The 20,179-nt window shown below is 40.9% G+C and overlaps 1 protein-coding gene across 1 annotated transcript in view; it reads right to left on the minus strand.

The window, feature by feature from the left end:
* Positions 1-580: 580 nt before the first annotated feature.
* DOCK5 (dedicator of cytokinesis 5) overlaps positions 581-20,179 on the minus strand; it is a 186,050-nt gene continuing 166,451 nt past the window's right edge. Inside the window, exons 43-52 of the mRNA XM_033134262.1 lie at positions 19,806-19,890; positions 19,269-19,355; positions 17,199-17,375; positions 13,549-13,632; positions 12,749-12,886; positions 11,188-11,351; positions 6,381-6,549; positions 5,563-5,698; positions 4,598-4,686; positions 581-3,983 (exon numbers count right to left, since the gene is read on the minus strand). Of these exons, the coding sequence (XP_032990153.1) occupies positions 3,879-3,983; positions 4,598-4,686; positions 5,563-5,698; positions 6,381-6,549; positions 11,188-11,351; positions 12,749-12,886; positions 13,549-13,632; positions 17,199-17,375; positions 19,269-19,355; positions 19,806-19,890 (1,234 nt within the window). The 3' untranslated portion in view covers positions 581-3,878. The remainder of the gene's footprint in view (positions 3,984-4,597; positions 4,687-5,562; positions 5,699-6,380; positions 6,550-11,187; positions 11,352-12,748; positions 12,887-13,548; positions 13,633-17,198; positions 17,376-19,268; positions 19,356-19,805; positions 19,891-20,179) is intronic.

A 20,179-nucleotide genomic window follows, 5' to 3' on the forward strand; every position in this document is an offset into this window, starting at 1 on the left:
AGTTTGGGCAGCATATACTGGAGACCAGCTATGGCTGGATTATAAGAATCAGCCTGAAATCATCAACCTGAAGGGAAAACTATCTTTTTCCTTTGCAGATTAGAACTGATGGTTCCACTCTCAACCTACCCAAAGAGGAACTTACCTTTCTCAATCTTAATTTTAAAAAAATCCCACTTGGTCATGGTGCATTAACCTAAAATCCTACAGAAACTTAAGTTTCCATCTGACTCTTTCATTCAGCCTGGCTCCATGACTTTTAGAATCCTTTCAGCCGTAGCTTTCATTCATATTCATATATATATATATATATATATATATATATATATATATATATTTTTTTTTTTTTTTACATAAGGAAATTGAGGTCCAGGGACTAACTACAAATTCACTTGCCAAAAGGTACACCGTATTGTTTTGTGTTGATGGCAGGGCTTTCCTCCCCTTCTCATTATACCTGAGAAGTGAGAGGAAGAAAGCAACAAATTTGAAGGGCTTCTAAATACCATTTCCAAAATGACAGTATGAACACGAGGGAACCTTCTGAGGTGCTGGAAGTCATCTATGTCTGGATCTGAAGAGGGACGACATGAGTGTACACCAATGTAAAATTTCATCCATCTGTACATCTAAGATTTGTACACTTACTTGTATGAAAGTTACATCTCAATTTTACAATAAGAAATTACCCATGCTCTGGGGGGTGACTAGAGGGGAAGGACTCTTGCAGCTCAGAAAGAGTTAACCAAGGTAAATTGTTATCTCAAATCCTGCTTTAGCTCTTGTTTTGTCTTAGGGGTTTGCAGTTTTTAATTGTCTCCCCAGTAGGAAAAAATGACTGACATTCTGGAGTGAAGGTGTGAAGGTGGAGGGGGAGGCTAGCCATGGCCCAGTCGCCTTATTTATTTAGGATTTCACTCTCCTCTACTCCTACTCACTTTCCCATCCCACAGTCTGCATACTGGCTGTTCCCACTGACCACACTGAGCTGCCACATTCCGAAGGTCCTGTACGGCATCGGGCATTTAGTAAGAGCTTAATATATGTTGAATGAAACAACTCTTGAAAACAAAAAAATCTCAGAGCAAGATGAGTCACCAGGACAGAGAAAGAAGGATTTAAAAATATGTCCCAAACCAATATTCATAAAGGTTGTAACAATGTGGGGGCTAATTTCAGCGTCTTTCAATACTCTAGAGTTCTTCTCAAGGAACATAAAGGCCAGTTCTTTCTCTTTTTATTCCCCGCCTCACATCTCTCCTTTTAATCATAAGACATTTCTTTGCAGTCTCCCTCTGTGACTTCAGGACACACAATATCCGTGATGTTTTGTCAAATATGACTCTTTCCTATCCAATGGCTTCTCAAGGAGATGTCCAACGTCCCCTGTAATCTAATATTCACAACGTTACCTGGAGTCCTGTGTTCAGGAAGGACAGACCTGGTATTTCCATTAATGTGGAGAGGAAATCATATGAAAAAATATATTTCAAAAAGAGAAGGTACCAGATATGGGTGTGTCAGGTGTCCCCAGCCTCTGATCAAAGACCAGACTGCAGAACTAGCATCTACTGCTCTGAAGGGACATATTTGAGGTTTGGTTTCTTTCATGACCCAGCTTATATCTTTCTATTTTAATGGCAGCCCGATAACTGGGTAAAGCATTGGCGTCTCCTCCAGCCATTCTGCGGAGCAACTGCTCACAAGTGAACCCAGGTTCTGTGTAAGCCCTGCACAGCCTTTCTGTTCCTTCTCTTTATTCTCTCCCTTCATTCTCTTGAGTTGTCTCCACTTAAAATCCTCTTCAGTTCTTATTAACACTGTGTCTCTAGTCATAAATAATTATGTAAAAGGCTCTAAAAGATGTCATCTTTTGGAGAGGGACTGTATGTACACAACGAAATGACATGCACATTTAAATTATCTTAAAAAAAAAAGGAATATCAGTAATGCTCCTAACAGTTCAGATGTTACTCTGGTCGAGCAGAGAAAAGAAAGGACTATTTGGTGAGTACCGACTCCTTGACATATATGGTCTCATTTGAAACGCACAACAACCTGTGTGGTAGGGATGATGGCCATTTTGAAAGGTGAAGAAACGAAAGCTCAGAAAATTTCAAATCATTTGCAAGAGTTTACAAAGTTAATAGATGCCATAGCTGGGATGATCTGAAACCAAACGAGCTTCCTTCCAAAGCCCAGGAGGTTCTTTCCATGACACCACATTGCAGGTTCTCCTAGGTCGGGTGAAGACTAAACTTTTCCTCACCACTTTTAAATACGCATACTCATTTCTCGAGGAACATAGGACACATCTCAGAGGTTTTACTTCCCTGACCTTGTAATGAATTAATATGTCTCTCCTAAAAGAGGGGTGGTCAGACAGGCACACACACACAGAGGCAGCCAAGCAAACCCAAATCCCCAGAGGTGAACTCTCTCTCTCTCTTTGCCTCAGAGGAAAGGGACTGGGCCAGGCTGTGGAAGAGACCCTGGTGAGCCCCTGACATGTTGACCTGGGGGATCCACCGTCAAAAAGGTGTCTACTTGCCATTACCCCCTAAGTAATATAAAAATATCTGGGCCATTTCCACTGTTGTTCCAACAAAGGGTAGGAATCAAAGAGTTTGTCAGGGTTGTCTTTTAGATCTAAGCGTTATCTGGGTACGGCAAGCTGGGTTATTAGTAAGAACCTGTAGTAGGATTTTCTGTATTAACCTCAATTTCCTTATCTACAAAACGAGGAGGTCGTTTGTATGACTTTTAAGGTCCTTCCGGCTCAAAACGTCTGTAACCTGGTATGGCTGTTTACATGTGTGTAGGTTATATTTGATCAGCTCAATCACCGCCATTTTTTCTTCTGAAAGGAGTACTGACATTAGTACCATAAACACGTAATCAAATTAAATCCCCAATCAAGAGGAATAAATAATCAAAGGAAAATATTGCACTGTATTTTCCAGGGTAAAAACAGGATGTAGACAGGGGCTGACGCGCCATCCAAATGGGGTCTGGAAGAGAAGCTGTTGAACTCGGGCTTCTAAGTCCCTTATATCCAGTGATTTGAGTTCGGAGGAGGTAACAGGACAAAACACTGTATGTGCAGAACAGAGAGCCTCAAAGGAGTCCACAGTAGGAAGGACTGACTGCTGTGTAGTGAGGGCCGTTAGTCGGAGTGTAGGGACCACCAGAAGGGGCAGGGACAGCTTCCCCATGCCACAAGTGGGTGCGAGTGGGGGGATGGAGGAGCTCAGGGGTCATTGGAGTCCATGATTTTCAATAATGACAGCCATTCATCCTCGAAAGTAGCCAATCTTCATTAGAAGATGTTCTTTTCCTCAAAGGAGACACAGTAGACATTAGAAAGTTATGATTATTTCTGCTACCAAAGTACTTGACATCGGTCTCTCCCAATGTGTTATACGGGACAGCGTATGTCCACATGAGAAAACTATGCCTCAAGCACAGCTTTTCAGAAGCAAAGCAAGACATCTGTCTAAAGAGTGGGTTCTTGGGGTTGCTCCACAACCACGACCACAGAAGACTTATCCAGGCTTTCGAAGGCCTGGGGGGGCTCTGCGCTGGAGGTGGAAATTTAATAACGGCGAAGGAGCTCTCTCCTTTGATAAAAGCACAGGACATAGCCAATTCTGATGTTTTATGTGGACTGAAGATGTCGCATGGCCTCAGGCATTGATCAAATAGAAGCTTTCGAAAGCACAAAACCAGTTTCGAGTGGGTGACCCTCATCCCAGAGGGTCAGAAAAGCAGTCAGCAGTGGGGCCTGCTGCAAAGAGGACACTGCCTCCTGGAGGCCAGTTCTCAGGCATCCGCTAGGTGTCCACGGTCCTTTGAGGTTCAGAGGGAGAACAAAATTCTTATTGGGATCCAGGGTCAGAAGAAAGGACGCCAGATTTCCGAACTTTGGGAGGTGGTGGGGGTGGGACTTTGGCTTCTCTTCGCACAGGTAGTGGGGGAGCGATCTGAGGGAGAGACACATGAAAGGAGAAATGAGTCTTATCTTTCTTCCCTATTCTGCATTCTCCTCCTCATTTCCGACATCCTGCTTTAGCTTCTAACTGATCCGAGTTTGTCCAGCATTTGCCAGGTGAAAAGGGAAACGAGACTGATGTATCCTCTCTTGTGAGCCTTGAGTTAATCTGATATACAGCAACGCTGCTCAATCCCCAACACTTGGGTACTTGGCGCACATAAAGCAGGCATTCAGTAAGTTATTTGTTGAATGAGTGAAGGAAAGCCCTCAGAGGCCATTCCAGAATAGTCGTCCCTCACTCAGAAGAAGTAAATGCTTCAAATGTAAACCAGAACTCGCTTCTGATTTCACCCACCTGTTCCCAGGGTGAGGCACAGAGAAAAGCTCGACCTTCCCTCTGATGAAAAGGCCTACTTGCAGATTGTTCCTTCCCATTAAAAAGCTGCCCTTTTCTGGTTTTATGGGTTTTAGGAATAAACCAAGAATCACTTAGAGTGACAAATCTACAGAAAAAGCTGCCTACTAAAAAGCTTGGAAAATCCAAAGCTTCATTCCCATGAGTGGTGTTCTCTGGCCCCAGTGTGTCCGCCGTGGTTCCCCTACCTCTGTGGAGTTCCTCTGGCTGCTTTTGGGGGGAGGGGGCGGTGGCACAGTAGCACTCATCAGCCCATCTGTCTGCAAAGACGGGGAACCTGGAAATGATACAAAGTGGATGAATCCAGAGAGAAGAATGCATCAAAGCATCTCAAGAAACTTCTGCTTGCCATGGTAACACCTGAACCAACCCGGGCAATCAAATTGCTGAGCTCAGACTCTACGGTTTCTGGGGACAGAATGAAAAAGCCTTCTTATCCCTGGCGACAAATGTAGCACCCTTCGCTCACCAGAAGGCCTCACAAGAATTTCTGAAGTAAAAATTCCATTTCTGTCCAGGGTTTTTACTATGAAGCTGAAGATGAGAACATTTTCTAGGACTTAGGTATTTACTCTATTCTCTGATGTATCCCAAATGCTTAGGAAAAAATGTCGGTCGTATAATAGATGGTCAATAAATATTGGTTACATTTAACTGAATCGTCTTAGTATTATCATTTAAAGGGTGCAATATTCACTTCCTCTAGGAAAACTTGCCTGATTATCTCTAACACTTGGTTGACTATTGTCTCCCATTTGGAAGGATGATTTCGTCCTCCAGTATTCTTTTGTACCAAGGGTACCTTGTGATGCTGATTCCCCAAGTCTGCCTGTAAGTAGTTTACAGAGTGGGTCTACTTCTTGTCCTTATTTTAGACTCCTCTCTATATAAGGTACAGGGCTATCTGCTCAATAGTTCATAAGGTACTTGCATTCTATCTGGTCCTCATACAGATCTACCTCATTTATCCTGTCATAATTGAAAAAGGGGGAAGGAGAGCCTTTGGATCAGTATGAAGAAAAGTTGAATGAGTCTTGGCAAACCTGAGGAGTCCTTGCCAAACTCTAGTCTTAACTGTATTATACTCACTACCACTGAATTGAACTTAACATACTGCATTCCTTAGAAGGGATTTATATATAGTAAAACTTACTTAGGGTCCTGGTAGCTTTAGGAGTCAGTGGAGGTGGGCTCAAGGGGGTTGATGGAGGAGGTGAAGAACCCTGAAACGGTGTCAGCTGATTGTCGATCTGGAGACTCTTTGGCCTTTGTCCTTTTCTGGATGGGCTCTAGTATGGGGGTGGGGGAAACACAGAAAAACGTTCTTATGGTGAGGAAGGCTGAGCTCATCAATGCTCAGAACAAACTTGTCTGTTGAGCAGAAACTTGTCAAAGGGCATAATTCCAGGAGCCATTTTTAAGCTTACCATATTATCATGTGGTGGGCACCCTTGCAAAGACACTAAAAGGCAATCCCTGAACCATAGATTATTTTCTGGAGGGCTGCGGACTTGATTTTGACCACAGCTGGATTGCGTCATTTAGCTTGGAAAGGAGCCACCCTGATTCTCAGGGAAAGCTGGTCTTGCCACACTTAACAACTTGATGTGGCTATGGAACAAAAAAGTACCTTTCATTTTTTTAAGTTAAAAGGAGAGAAACGACAATATTTGGAGTGACTCATGGAACATGGTGGTGAGAACCACAACTTCAAGTGTCAACCCACATTGTTTACATTGTGGGTACAAGATCTTGTGCCATTATTGATTTAGAGACTCAGGTTCTCTGTACGTGCTTTTCTTAGTACAGTCTGAGATCTGACACTACCACAGGCTGCTGATCCTGAGGAAGCCACAGGCAGGCTTGCGTCTAGTGACTCAGAGCTGGGAAGTGAATGGTGGTATGTCTGGCTACAGGGAATGCACTGGAAACCCTTTGATGATTTTGTTCTCTCTCTCTCTCTCTCTTTACCATCAGATCCGGTTCTGGTGCTTTCTCTGCAATGACCTGGGACTTGCTCAGGTTCCATTCTTTTCTCTTGAACTTGCTGATCCGGTTCTCACTGTCCTCTTTGAGGGACAGATCTTCAACCCTGGCACCTGACGAGGCCCTGCGCTCCAGAAGTGGCTCCAGGATTGACCTATCAGTCAAGAACACAGACAAATGACAAAACACTGACAGTCAAACGTTACTCCATAAAGACCAGGAAGATGACTCTTCCACCTAATCTTGACCTTCCTGCTCAGGTTCTAAATCTGAATGTCCAGCTGCCAACTGAACATCTCATGCACGTACAGAAATAAGACCAGTCCAAGTATGGGAAAAAATATTAGTGAATATCTTATCCTAGGAAGAGAAGGCCTTATTAAACATACATGCAAAGACAGAATTCATACAGTAAAAGATGAATAGGCAGCTTTATGTTGGGGATAACAAACAGCACATGCTTTGGAGCCAGACAGCCATGTTCAAATCCTACCTAAACTTACTTGTTGGGTGACCTTGGGCAGATAACCTTGTCATACCTCAGTTTCCTTATCTGTAAAATGGGGATAATAATAGTACCTGCCTTGTACGGTTACCACAAAATATAATATGCCTATATAAAATGCCTATCATATAACAGTACTCCTTAAATGTTTCTTAATTACAAAAGATTTTCAAGCACGGTAGTAAACGTTGACTCAAGAATCATGATTAGATGCTCTGTATAGAGAGGAAGGGTTTATGCAAAACAGGAGAATCTCAAAATTTCTCCCCATAAATTATTTATTACTCACAAAGGGAAGAATAGTAACTATGCAGAAAAGAAGATGGACAAAACCTTAACCACATGATCAATTAATATCACCAATAAGAGACAAATGGACATAATGTGCTTCTGAATATGATACTGCAAAAGAACACAACTTCACACAAAAATGTATAACCTGAATCCTAAGCATGAAGAAACTTCAGACAAACCCAAATGAAGGGAAATTCCATAAAATAACTATATTTCCATATTATATTTCCGTATTATAGAAATTCCATAATAATAAAAAATGAATCCTAAGCATGAAGAAACTTCAGACAAACCCAAATAAAGGGAAATTCCATAAAATAATTATATTTCCTTATTATATTTCCATATTATAGAAATTCCATAATAATAAAAAATGTCAATATTATGAAAGACAAGGAAAGGCTAGGAAAACTATTTCAGAATAAAGAACAAAGAAACATGGCTAAATACAATATGTGATTTTGATTGGATCGTGTACCAAAAATTGCTATACAAGACATTATTGGGACAACTGACAAAACTGGAATATGGGTTGTAGCTTAAAGCATTGTGTCAATGCTAAATTTCCTGAATTTATAGGCTATATTGTAGTAGGTGGTGATAAGACAATCTGCCTGTTCTTATAGAATGATATATGCTACCTACTCTCAAGTGGTACAGTGGGGTAAGGAGTCGGGGGAGAGACAGAGACAGAGAGAAAGGAAACAAATATGACAAAATTAAAAAAAAAAAAGGTTTTAAAAAATATATATCTTTATGATGGGCTTTGCTTACAGCTTCTAAATGGGTATTTAATAAGCCCTGGTTTGATTAAAAATTGGTAGGTTTTGCTCCATACAAATAAAACGTTTGGCGGGATGGATAGGCAGAGCACAGACAGAGGAGACCTTTAGGAGAGTGAAATTATTCTACAATGAATACATATCACCATAGATTTATCAAAATTCAGAATGTGCAACACTTAAGAGTGACCCTAATGTAAACCATGGACTCTGGGTGATAACGATGTGTCCACGTGGGTTCACTAGTGATAACAAATGCACCACTCTGCTCAGGATGATGATGTGTGGGGCAGGGGTACATGGGAAATCTCTGTGCTTTGAGTAATTTTGCTGTGAACCTAAAACTGCTGTAAAAAATAAAGCCTGTAAAAATGCCGAAAATCTTTGGTATGAATAAGACAATATGAAAACACCTATCAGCTCTTAGTATTTAAAAATTTAAAGCTTCTGTTCAGCAGAAAGCTTCATGAATAAACTAAAACTATTTGCTGTACATATTTTAGATGGCAAATATCTTTAATATACGAGAATTTTACAAGTAAAAAGAAAAATATGAGTACCTCAATTTTTTAAACTTGTCAAAGGATATAAACAGATGTTTCATGAAAAAAGAAGTCCAAATAATTTTTAAAAATTTAGTGTCACTAGTTATTAAATACAGAAATCTTTAAGTGAGATATTTGGAGGGGATAACTGGGCAAAGACATTTTTACATTATAGAAAATATCAAACATACAAAAAAATGGAGAGAATGTAAACTCCTATACATATATCACTCGGCATCAACAATGATCAACTCACGGCCAACCTTGTTTCTTATATATACCAGTCACATTCTCACCCCCCAGTGGATTAGTTAGAAGCGATTTCTAGATGTCCTATCATCTCATCTGTAAGTATTTCAGTGCATATCTCTATAAGACAATAACTCATCTTCCTAACATAACTACAGTTCCATCGTCATTCCTAAAAAATGAGTAATTCTTTAATTTCATCAAATATCCAATCAGTGTTCAAATTTCCTGATTGTCTCATAATTTTTTTCTTGTAAGTGGCTTGTTTGAATCAGGACCCAAACAAGATTCACTCAGTGTATTCGGTTGACACGCTTCTTAAGTCATTTTAAGCCTTTTAATGCTCTAAGTCCCCTTTGCTACAAAATATTCTTGCCTTCTTCTGTGAAGATATAGGATGAAATTGTTCTAAGGAGGTCGGTTTAAGGAACCCGTGGAGTCACAGTGGGAAATGCTTCTAGGCTACAGCTTCTTTTTCTTATTTCAAATTATTCTCTCCTTTTCTCAATCACCTTTTCTCACATTTTAAAAAGAGATTATATGTCTGAATTTTCAATATTTTGGCTCTTTCCAATTGTTAGTATATTTAATGGGAAGCCACTCACTATAATTTATCTTAAATCTGTACTAATTTAAAAAAATATATCATAGAACTAAATTTAAAAAAGACCCTAATTATCCTTAAAACCAACCAAGCCAAATCAAACAAAAAAATAAATCACCTCAAATAGTAATTGGTCACAGAAATAAACAACAACAAAAAAAACCACTCAAGACTCTACTGGACCAATTATTACTTTCCTTGAGAAACTGAGAATGAAGAGCAATAACTGTGTCACAAGATGGACAGTCAAAGATGTTTCACTAGGGCTTAATAATGAACGATACTAAACCATTAAATAACTATAGTGTGGTCCCACAGTGTCTGTGGTATTTATTTTCTTATAATGACAACTTCAATGACTTTCCTGAAATAGTAAAGAATAATCTAAGAAAAAAATTTGGTTTGGAGCCCCTGCTTTGCTGGTGCTGTAAGCAGGTACTCATTTGGCCTGATGGGTAATTCCTCATGGCTCCTCTTAGCACAATGCACTGTTTCATAAAGTAATTCTCTTTGTGTTTTAGCCTCCCATTTGCCAGACAGGATGGATACATTCTACTTCCTGCCGACAATGAATTGACCCTTTGTAGATGGCACGCCCATCATCACCATGAAAGTTTTAATGAATATTGTGACAAAACACTGGTAATAGGAGAATCAAGATCAGGTGTGAATGAGTTTGAGCTTCTTTAAAGAAACATCCTGATTAAATGTTAGAAAAATATTATCAATGACTTCTTACTTACTGGGGAAATCTGGGCAAGAGCAGTAACCTCCCTTATCTGAGGTTATGACATAAAGAGGACCCCATTCACCTGCTGTCTGTTTACTGCTTTACTGTATCAGCAATTATGGTGTCTAATTTTCAACAGCTACTTCAAAACTTTTCTTTTTTCATTGGGACAGAGTTTGTTTAAGAAAGTAGTTACTGAACAGAACAGAACTTCTAGGCTTTCCAGAAAGGTATCTCTGTATGACATGAAAAAACCATAGAAGAGAAAAAATAAACAAACGAATCAGGTATTATTTCATATTTAAGAATTCAAAAGATTTAAAAATGGTACAAATATTTAATATGGGTGAATATGTGATGAACATTATATAACTACTCATATATTCCATATGGCATTGCATGTTGGCATTTGATACATCAAGAATTGCAAAAAATCTCATCTTCTGACTAAGTAATATATATTTCTGGAAATGCATCCTACACTTGCTCTTCACCAAAAGGCTAAGAAGTAATCTGAGAATGCATCCTAAATAATCAAAGCTATACGTCCATGTGCACATATGTTTGCTACAATTCTTAATAATACAAATGCATTTAAATTGATACAAGCTAAATGTTTGTATTAAATTTAAAATAAACTTTTATGATGATTTGTTTAGAAATAATGATATAGCTTCAATAAATAGGGAGTACAGTCAATGGTATTGTAACAGCTCTGTACGGTATCAGATGGACAGTAGACTTGTTGGGGTTATCACTTTGTGAGGGGGTGTGAATGTCTAATCATTGTTCTTTTGTACACCTGAAACTAACAAAAAAATTAAAAAAAATAAATCAGGATGTGATCAAGTGAGTGCTAGGATGTGATAGGTTTATGGATGATTTTTCTTTGCATTTTTCATAACTTATCATGTGAATGATAGTCCTCATGAGAGAGACAATGAGAATAACCCATGAACTCTGAATTATTTCTCTTATGAGGATGAGGTATCTACACTGACCAAGTCTCACTTTGGTGACCAAAGGCAAACGTTACTAAGGAGTTACCTCACCCCTCATGACAATGACAGATCAAACCCTTACCCATCAGATCCTGGTCTGGAAGGGGCATTATCAGATGAGTTAGAAGAGGAAGAAATCACAGACGTCACCGAGGTGATGGACAATCTCCGCAGCGTAGATGACATGATGTAGGGTAACACAATGGACCCCGTGCGGCTTTGCTTCCTCTCGGTCAAGTTGGATGGCTGGAGAACACAAGACCGCTCATGGTTAGCTGGCCTGGGATACAGCCCATAAGACCGGGTGCAGACCCCCTGTTCATCTGTGGCTCATGCCCATTTGCATTGGCTGGCACCCCATTCTGATTGGTTGGTGCCTGTGCTGCCTCAGTTGCAAATACTGCCAATACTTATATTCTGAGCAATAGACACAACTTAGGTTAAACCTACCTTGCTTCTAAGACTAAAGAAAAATTCACCAAAATTTGCTGCCAGCCACATGAGAGAGGAAAAAACCAAGATGTTCGTTACACACCAATAAAATAGCAAAGCTCTATTGCTTCTTCAGCTTAGCTTCTTTCAGGCATTTGAAAAATGGAACACTGGCTGAATAGAAAAGTTTTAGCTTGAAACTATAGACATGACACTCAACCTGGTGAATCTTAGGAAGTAAAGTAACATTGAGCTACTTTCATGAGCAATATCTCCAATAGACTTGATTATCCCCATATGCCACCATATCAAATTTACATGCTAATGTTGACCTAGGTCTAATAAAAACTAAACTCATGAGGTGGAAGGCTGCCATTTAGAAACTTGTGTAAAAGACAAATGTTCCTATAAGAAAACGCTTCACTGGCTGTAGGTTAAGAGGTAAATTCTTAGGAATGCATGACTGAACACTTGGATGACCGAAAGAGATGATCAAAAAGATGTTCTGGAGAAAAATGTAGTGGAGATGGAGGTATGGGAGTAGGGGAGAAGAGTAAATGAAAAGAAATGCAGAGCATTGATATGAGGAGAGAGAATTTGAAATTCCTGGGTTCCAAGAATAAAGAGAGCAGGGTGAACCCATTTTAAAAAGAGCAGATAAATAAATCTGAAACCAAGCATCCAATGAACTGTTGGAGAGAAAAGGTTAGCACATGCACCCCTCTACCCAACTTCTTAGGATTGAAAAAGAAAATTAGCTGTGAGAAATGTGTTAGAACTCTCAAAAATTATGAAATCAGCTACATGCATTATAAAATGTACTTCGCAATTCTTTCTCCCCTTCAAAGGTGTGAAAAGTGTCAGATTTGCATCAAAATAAAGTTGGTGCGGGCCAGGACCAGCAGTAGCACCAGCATCTGGGAGCATGTCAGAAATGCAAATTCTCGGGCCCTGCCCCAGACCTATTGAATCAGAAACCCTGGGGCCGTGACCCAGCCTTCTAGGTAGTTCTGGGGGTCATTCAAGTTAGAGAATCCTCATCTAGCACAAGGATGGTTGAAGGTCATCAAAGGCAGACAATGACTTCTCTGACTTACCCCAGGTATTTTCACGCCTAAGCTATGCTATTTTGACTCCTTTGGCATCTGGTCAATATCATAAAAGGTAACAGAGACTAGAAAAAGCTTCTAGGCTATTAAGACAAAGCCTACCAGAGTTATAACCCCATAGAGCTTTTCCACTTTCTCCTTGAGTTCCTGGAAGCAAGAGGACAACCGGTTGTGCAATGGCTTAAGCTGCTCCGTCAGCTTCTCCCCATGGATGCGGATCCCCTCTGTCAGCAGAGGCATCTGGAAAAAAGAACATGGGAAGAATGAAATGCAGTTTAAGAAGAGGGGTAATTCACATTTGGAGGTTGGGGAAGGATGGGTGGCAGTGATGGGCAGGGAAGCAGGCAGACACAGCCCGTATCAGATGAGAAAGCTACTTGTCAGTGTCAGGCTTGGGAGCTGGAACGCTTGGGTCAACGATGCAGAGAAATACATACACCTAGGACCTCAACAGGCCTTAAATTGGGAAGAACTGTTGGAGGAGGCAAACCCACCTGAGTCTGGGGGCATTTCTGTGGGTGAGTGACTGATAGGTGTAAGCCTGAACTGGATGGCTGTATTTTGTCCCACTGTTCACTGAACTAGTGAGAGAGAGAAACAAGTGAGAGAGAACTAGTGAGGCCAACGTCTCTCAGGTGAAACATGGGCCAGGAACTTGACTCTCCCCTCTAAGAAGGCCTCTCTCATCACTGTGCAGTCGAACGGAATGTGATTCCTAGGTTGCTTTGCCAAACAAACACACAGAAAGGCTGTGATTTCAAGGGTTAAAAAAAGAAAGAAAAGTAACCCTCACAATGGGCTTGTAGATTTAAGGCACGAGAATACCCTGGACCCATGCACTGTGGCTGCCTGTGCAGAGCAGTGTGGCAGCTGTCCGGGGACACAGCTTGCGAGAAGCATACCTGTAATGCTATCAGTCGCTTTAGCAGCTCAATCTTCTCCTGGTCTTCAGGATGTTCCTGCAAGTACTTCTCTGTAAAAAAAGCCTAAAAGCAGAGCATATTAATTAGAACATATACCTGTCTGTGCATTTGATCCCAAAGGACGGGAGGGAAGACGGGGACGGTGAAAAATGTCTTCTGTTCTAGCTGATAAACCAGTAACAACTAAGGAAATATTCAGTCCTTTCCTGGGATAGCCGTTATACTGAAGTGAATAATTCAAGGTATGTGCAATTTTGTGGTCTTTCTGGAATCATGAAGTTCCAAGCAAGAGTATATTGTATATTCTCAATAATTTCTCTCTCTCTCTCTCTCACACACACACATACACACACACACACAATAATCATCAGCAGAGCAGAACATCATTCATTAAAATAACTTCCCCAAAGAACGAACAAAAGACTGAATGACAATATCTAAAAGATACTCATTAGATTAAATATATCGCTATTATAAAGGAAAGAGCAAAAATTTAATAGTTGGTGATGGGGCTGATAGTTTTTCAGCTCTACTACGTGACACAGGCTATATCACAATTTTTGCCCATATTAAGTGAAGATTAATATCTGCACTTTCTTACTAATCACCCATGCAAAAGGTCATTTTGAAGACAACCCATGCAAAAGGTCATTTTGAAGACAACTTGAGATATAGATGTGAAAATGTTTTGAAAATATGAAATGCAGGTTGCATTCCATAGAATGTTAGGATGGTCGCCATAGCTGAGGCCCTATAATAGGGAAAGAAAACCCAAACTCACACTATAAATATAGGTGTCACATAGGAGGTCGTTTTAAAAGTCAGGATTCATTAGGAGAGAAAACAGAAGTCTGGCATGAACATTTCCAATCGGAGTTCACAATGGGAGTTATGTATTTTCTCCCTGTACCTTCACCTTCATTTCTGAGAGTGCTTTCAAGGACTAGCCTTCAAAGCTCCCCCTCTCTCTTCTGCTCCACTACTAGGAAAGCCACCCCATTATACGAAAGCCAAGAGTTCCTGAAACTACAGGATGGAACAACAGTTATAAAAGTGATTGGGCCATTTTGTGTGGAGAACAGAATACGTGCAAACTCTCTGCCTCGTGGTAAGACATTACAGGTTGAACTGTATCATCCCTTGCCCTCTGTAAATTCACGTGTCGGAAGTCCTAAGTCCCAGCACCTCAGGATGGGACTTTAGCTGGAAATAGGGCTGGTGCAGATGTAATTAATTAAGATGAGGTCACACGGAAGTAGGATGGACCCCTAATCCAATCTCATCGGTGTCCTTATAAAAAGGGGATCGATCTGTGGAGACAGACACATGCACTCAGAGAGAACACCATGCGAAGAGACACAAGAAGACAGTCGTCTACAAGGCAAGGAAGGCCAGAGATGGCCAGCAACCCGCCCGGAAAGAGGAGAGAGGCAGGGGGCAGATCCTTCTTCACAGCCCTCAGAGGGAACCAACCCTGCTGACACCTTGATTTCCGACTGCTGGACTCCAGATCTGAGAGACAATACCTTCCTTTTGTTTTAAGCCAGCCTGTTGGTCGTACTTTATTATGGCAGACCTGACAAACAAACACATCTGAGTAATAAATAGACGTAGACCAAGATATCACCAAAAGGAAGCAGGATGGTACCTCTTCAAAGCAGCTCATTTTTTAGCCAGATGCATATTTAAAAGGACTGTTAATATAAATGGGAAAGTAGTAGTTGCTTAAATCTGCATCCACCTTTACCTTTCAAGTACAAGCAGTTTCAATTTTTGTAAGTTAAAACATTTTTTGATAAGTGATAAAATGCAAGTGAGTCCGGGTACATCAGAGTACCCCAAATCAATTTCTGTTGCAGAGTCCTGCCTCACAATAGAAAGGGCTGATGAATTCCAGCAAACGGCTCCTGTGTTCTTATCATTCAGGCAATGATTAAAGGGCTACCTTAAAATAGGTCACCTGAATCAGGTAGGTAATGGTGGGCTCCCCTATTGATTACAATAGGTCATGGTAATCACTGGGTTTCCCCTATTTCTTGTGTTTAGAAATGTACAAAGTCAGACATATTAATTAAAAATATAATGTCATATTTCAAGCTAAAGGTCCTGAAATATATTTCTTTATATGTCCTGCCTTTCCTTTTTCTCGCCCCCCCCCCATTTTAATTAGAAGACGATCACAATGGAAAAACAAATTCATACGAAGTTATATGATATCCACAGATATTGGCATATATGAATCTGAGTGTAGGGGCATTCTGAAAAAAATTAATACTTGGGAAAAAAAACCACATCAAAATTAGTATCAGATAGCTTATGGGAAAAAATACACATTGAGATCATTATAATATTAAAAGACAGCATCATGCTTTGGATCCAAGTTTTGTATTGAATTCCATTGTAACACTGGAAATTATGACCGAAACCCAACATGGGCAAACTAGAATTTATCTCTGGTGTTGAGTCCTTCCCAGAGAAGGTTACTGTAGCAGTGGTACAGAGCACTGTGACACCACTCAGGAAAAATGTTCAAGTCACATATTCCTTCCAAGTAGACAGAAGGAGGTAGGAAGAAAGCTGACACTGATCAAGCCTCAACTACATGGCAAGCATTGTATGATGTTCTTTATGCATCATACAAGGATGTCTCCCTTAAGCCTCAGGTCACTCCTATGAGTTATGTACTTTCCTTACTTTTTTCAGATGAGAAATCAGGAGCTCAGAGAGGTTAAGTATCTAGCCCAAGGGCACACAGTAGGGGAAACAAGGATTGGGTCATAGCAGTGACTGATTCTAAAGTCCCTGGTCTTCCCAGGACATTGTGGGCTCATCCCAAGAGAATGAGCCCACTTATCGTCCGCTTGCCCTTCCCATCCATCTCCTTTTCTTTCCACTCATTCTCCAGGCTACTCCACAGGGGCATACTAGCCAAATGTCTATTTGTATTCAAAAAGAGGACTCCAAAATTATTTAGCCACTGAAAAATTTACCTAACAATTTAAAAATCCTACCTCTATTAATTATACGTAACTGAACTTTATTTACTAACTGCACCACCTTCATTTTAAATGGGGCTACATCCAAACCCTATGAAATGCATTCACATGTTTCCTGTTTTTCCAGAATAACTTAGTTGACTAGGTAATTTAATTGTAGAGCGAGGGCCAGCCTTTGTCCATAACAACCTCCGGCCCACCAAGTCAGGGTGCAGATTCCTAATGGCAAGTTGTCCACACAGCATGGCTCTGTGTTTCCGACACATGGTGCTTCACTTCCAGAGTATCCTCGGTTGTGGGGCCCACCCATATGCTTTCTATCTCCCAGGGGAGCTGGAGAGTGTGAGAGGAATAGCAGGTGCATCAACCGGGTATGGTATAATGGGTTGCTCTGTCAGTGACTCTTTCCCAGGCAGTGGCCTAACTCTGGCTGGACTGCCGAGGGTCTCCAGCAGGTGTGATGCTGGGGACAAGCTTTTCATTAATTTCATCTGCCCAGTCATAAAAAAGGGAGAGTGAAAATCTCTCAGAGAGGTGAGAAGAAACGAATCTACTGGCTGCACAATGCCACAGAGAAAGGTACGGAGACACCTAAACCTCAGAGTCAGGTGGGCTCCCAGGGACCCAGCCCACCTTTTCATAGTTGGAGTATCCCCCCATGACAGCCGGGTCTACGATGCCACTGAGCAACATGGACAGAGGATGCACAGAGAGGGCCCGGTCCCAGGCATGCTGCTGAACACAGTTGCTGATTTTCTCATTGGTCAGTTCCATGGTTTCAATGGCGTTCTCCAGAGGGCTGATTTCTTCCTGTGACAGAGAACGTGGGAGAGGAAGGGCACGTGGTGAGCTCCACAGCCAAAGCTGAAAAACGCCCAAGTATTCCCCTCAAAAGGCATACAATTCCCATGAAGCATAGAAGAGTGAGGTTTTCCTGGTCAAGGTTATATTTCTTAGGATACCACACTTATTTGAAATGGCGTTGGTAAGTTACAAAATAAGCTTTAAAAAATCTCCTTAGAAAATACAAGGATGACTTAAAAAACTGGAACTACAGTAACGATTACTTCTTGGGGCAACGTGTCTACAGAAGTTGTGAGAAGAAAATACTGTAGCTCTAATGATGATTGGTTTTTAGGCAAAACTTCCTCAGAGATTTTTGGGATCAATGACAACAGAGTAACAGGATATCTGATCCAAGACACTTCTGCACAACAAAAATGTTCGTTGGCGAGAGGTTTGCTGCATCTCCCATGAAAAGAGGTAAGTGATCTTAGAAACCATACATTCAGACCACATATAACGCAACTTAGATAACATATATATAAAACATATAGATTCTGTGGTTAATAGAAGTCAGAACAAATAGAATGTGTTAGAATATTTAGGTTCAATTTGAGATGAAAATGAAACAAGATACAATATGGATTCAGAGAGAGCTCCTCATGTGGAGATGTCTTCAAAACCAGGTTTCAAGACAAATTGTCTCCTTCATTTTACCTGTTACCAGTCAGCAATGACCTCCTACTCCAGACTTCATTCCAAAAATCTCTGTCTAAAACGCATATTCATACTTGAAGAATAATAATTTACCACTAGTGGTATGGGACATATCAAACTTCAGTTCAGATTTGTTCAGGACTTATTTCTTGAAAGCTTATTTTATGCCAAGTGCTGTGCTGTGCACGACAGTTACAGAAGTGATGAAGATATAATTCACCGCTGGGAGGACCTTATGGTTTCAGTGGGGTCTCAAGACATGGAATGTGGTAGGTAACTCATTAGAAATAAGTGCAGGATGCGATGGGCACAGAGAAAGGGCATCTAAGCCAGCCCTCGGAGTTTCAGAGACGGAGAAGCTGCTGCCTAACCTGAATCTGGATAGGAGTGAGTCAGGCTAAGTGGTGATAGGGTGTTTTCAGCAGAGAAAATGACCCAGTGTCACAGAGAGTTGAGACAGCATGGACTGAGCAGTTTAGTTCCAGTAGATTCCATAGAAGATGAAGTAGAAGAGCTGAGTCACACAGGCCCTATATTAAAATGCTAAGGAGTATAAACTTTACACTCTAGGCACTAGGGACCCATCCTGGAAAGGTTTTAAGCATGAGAATGATATGGTTAGGTTTTCACTACGGAATTCACACTCTGCGGCACTGAGGAAAATGAAGCTCAGAACGTGAAATCAGGGAGGCCAATTACAGGGCTTTTTCAATAGCTTCAACCTAGAGATGAATGAGGGACTATTAATACCAACGGGGTATAATATGGGGGGCTAGCAAAAAAGAAATCCGATTTTTTAGTAAATATTAAAAACGTTAAACAGGCAGTTTGGGGCAGCGATGAAGATGGAAGAGTCTAGGATTGGCTCAGAATCAAAGAAGGTTCTGAGAGAGAAAAATGTGATTGACAGGAAACTCAAAGGAGGCATTCCAAAAATGTTTTTGGGTGCTGGCAGGATCATTGAGGAGACAACACTCATTTGGTCATAAAAGAGTCATTCACTGTGAGTAACCTTTAGGGTTGGTGTTGTAACATCAGTTTTACAAAGGAGTTCTATTAGACAAGCATGTCTTTTATTTCTCTTTTGGAAAACGAAGCTGGCCAGAAGAGAGCTACTGAGGACTGGAGAGGGTATTTAACAAAGGCTCTTATTATATTTGGAGACAGAAAGATTTTTCTGAGTTTCAATTTCAAATGACTCACTGTTGACATCTGTTTGACTTCAAACCACTTGAGAATCCCGGGAAAGGTATATGCGGTCGTATATGTGGTCCTTTCAATCCACATGGTCTGGTGGAAGGAGGGAAAATGGAAAATGTTGGTTAGGTCCCAGGCGTTTAAAACAGCAAAATCCCTGGTTCAGTTAAATGAGATTCCACTCTCCAATGCCTCCTTAGAGAACAGGCTGTATTTTCACCAAAAATGTAAGGATTCTGGATGTTAAAAAGCTGAAAGGGATGATCTCCTTGGGCCCTCTCACCCTCTCGATGGGAAATTTGAGGCCTAGAGGGGTGTGACCTGCTCCAAGACATAGTAGCGGCAGGCCTAGGAGCAGAGCCCAGTTTCTGGACTCTGGGTCTAGAGTTTTCAAAGGAGATGATAGCCTGCTGTCTCGGTAATAAGCACGTGAAACCTCCATCCTCCCATCGTTTCTGTGGTATGTGCTGGTTAGGTGGATGGCCATCATTTTGGATGTTAAGTTTACCTTTTTTTTTTAGAGGGCAAAAGGGGTGAACTCACAGCAAATTCATTGTCAGGATCCTTTTCTCCTTTCCGGAATGGCCGGGAATACTGGAACTGCTGCACTTCATTGGATCTATAGTAGCTGGGGAAAGACACACAGCCGCAATGATGTCGTTTCTCTCTTACAAGATCTGACTTTAATGGAACCAGGGACGCATCTTACATAGATCGCGTCTCAGTCAGTCAGCTATCTCATAACCGACAGTCTCCACAATGAAGGATGGCGCTGGCGCACAATTTGATTTTACGGCGCATCTTCATTTTATTATCTACAGCTCATGATTTAAAAAGGTATATGTGTTTATGTCCATGCTTGTAATCTCATATGTACAGTTTTATAACAGTTCTACTAGCATTTTAGCTTCTCAGGG

The sequence above is a fragment of the Rhinolophus ferrumequinum genome, chromosome 18, assembly GCF_004115265.2.
Source record: "Rhinolophus ferrumequinum isolate MPI-CBG mRhiFer1 chromosome 18, mRhiFer1_v1.p, whole genome shotgun sequence".
Lineage (NCBI taxonomy): Eukaryota > Metazoa > Chordata > Mammalia > Chiroptera > Rhinolophidae > Rhinolophus > Rhinolophus ferrumequinum.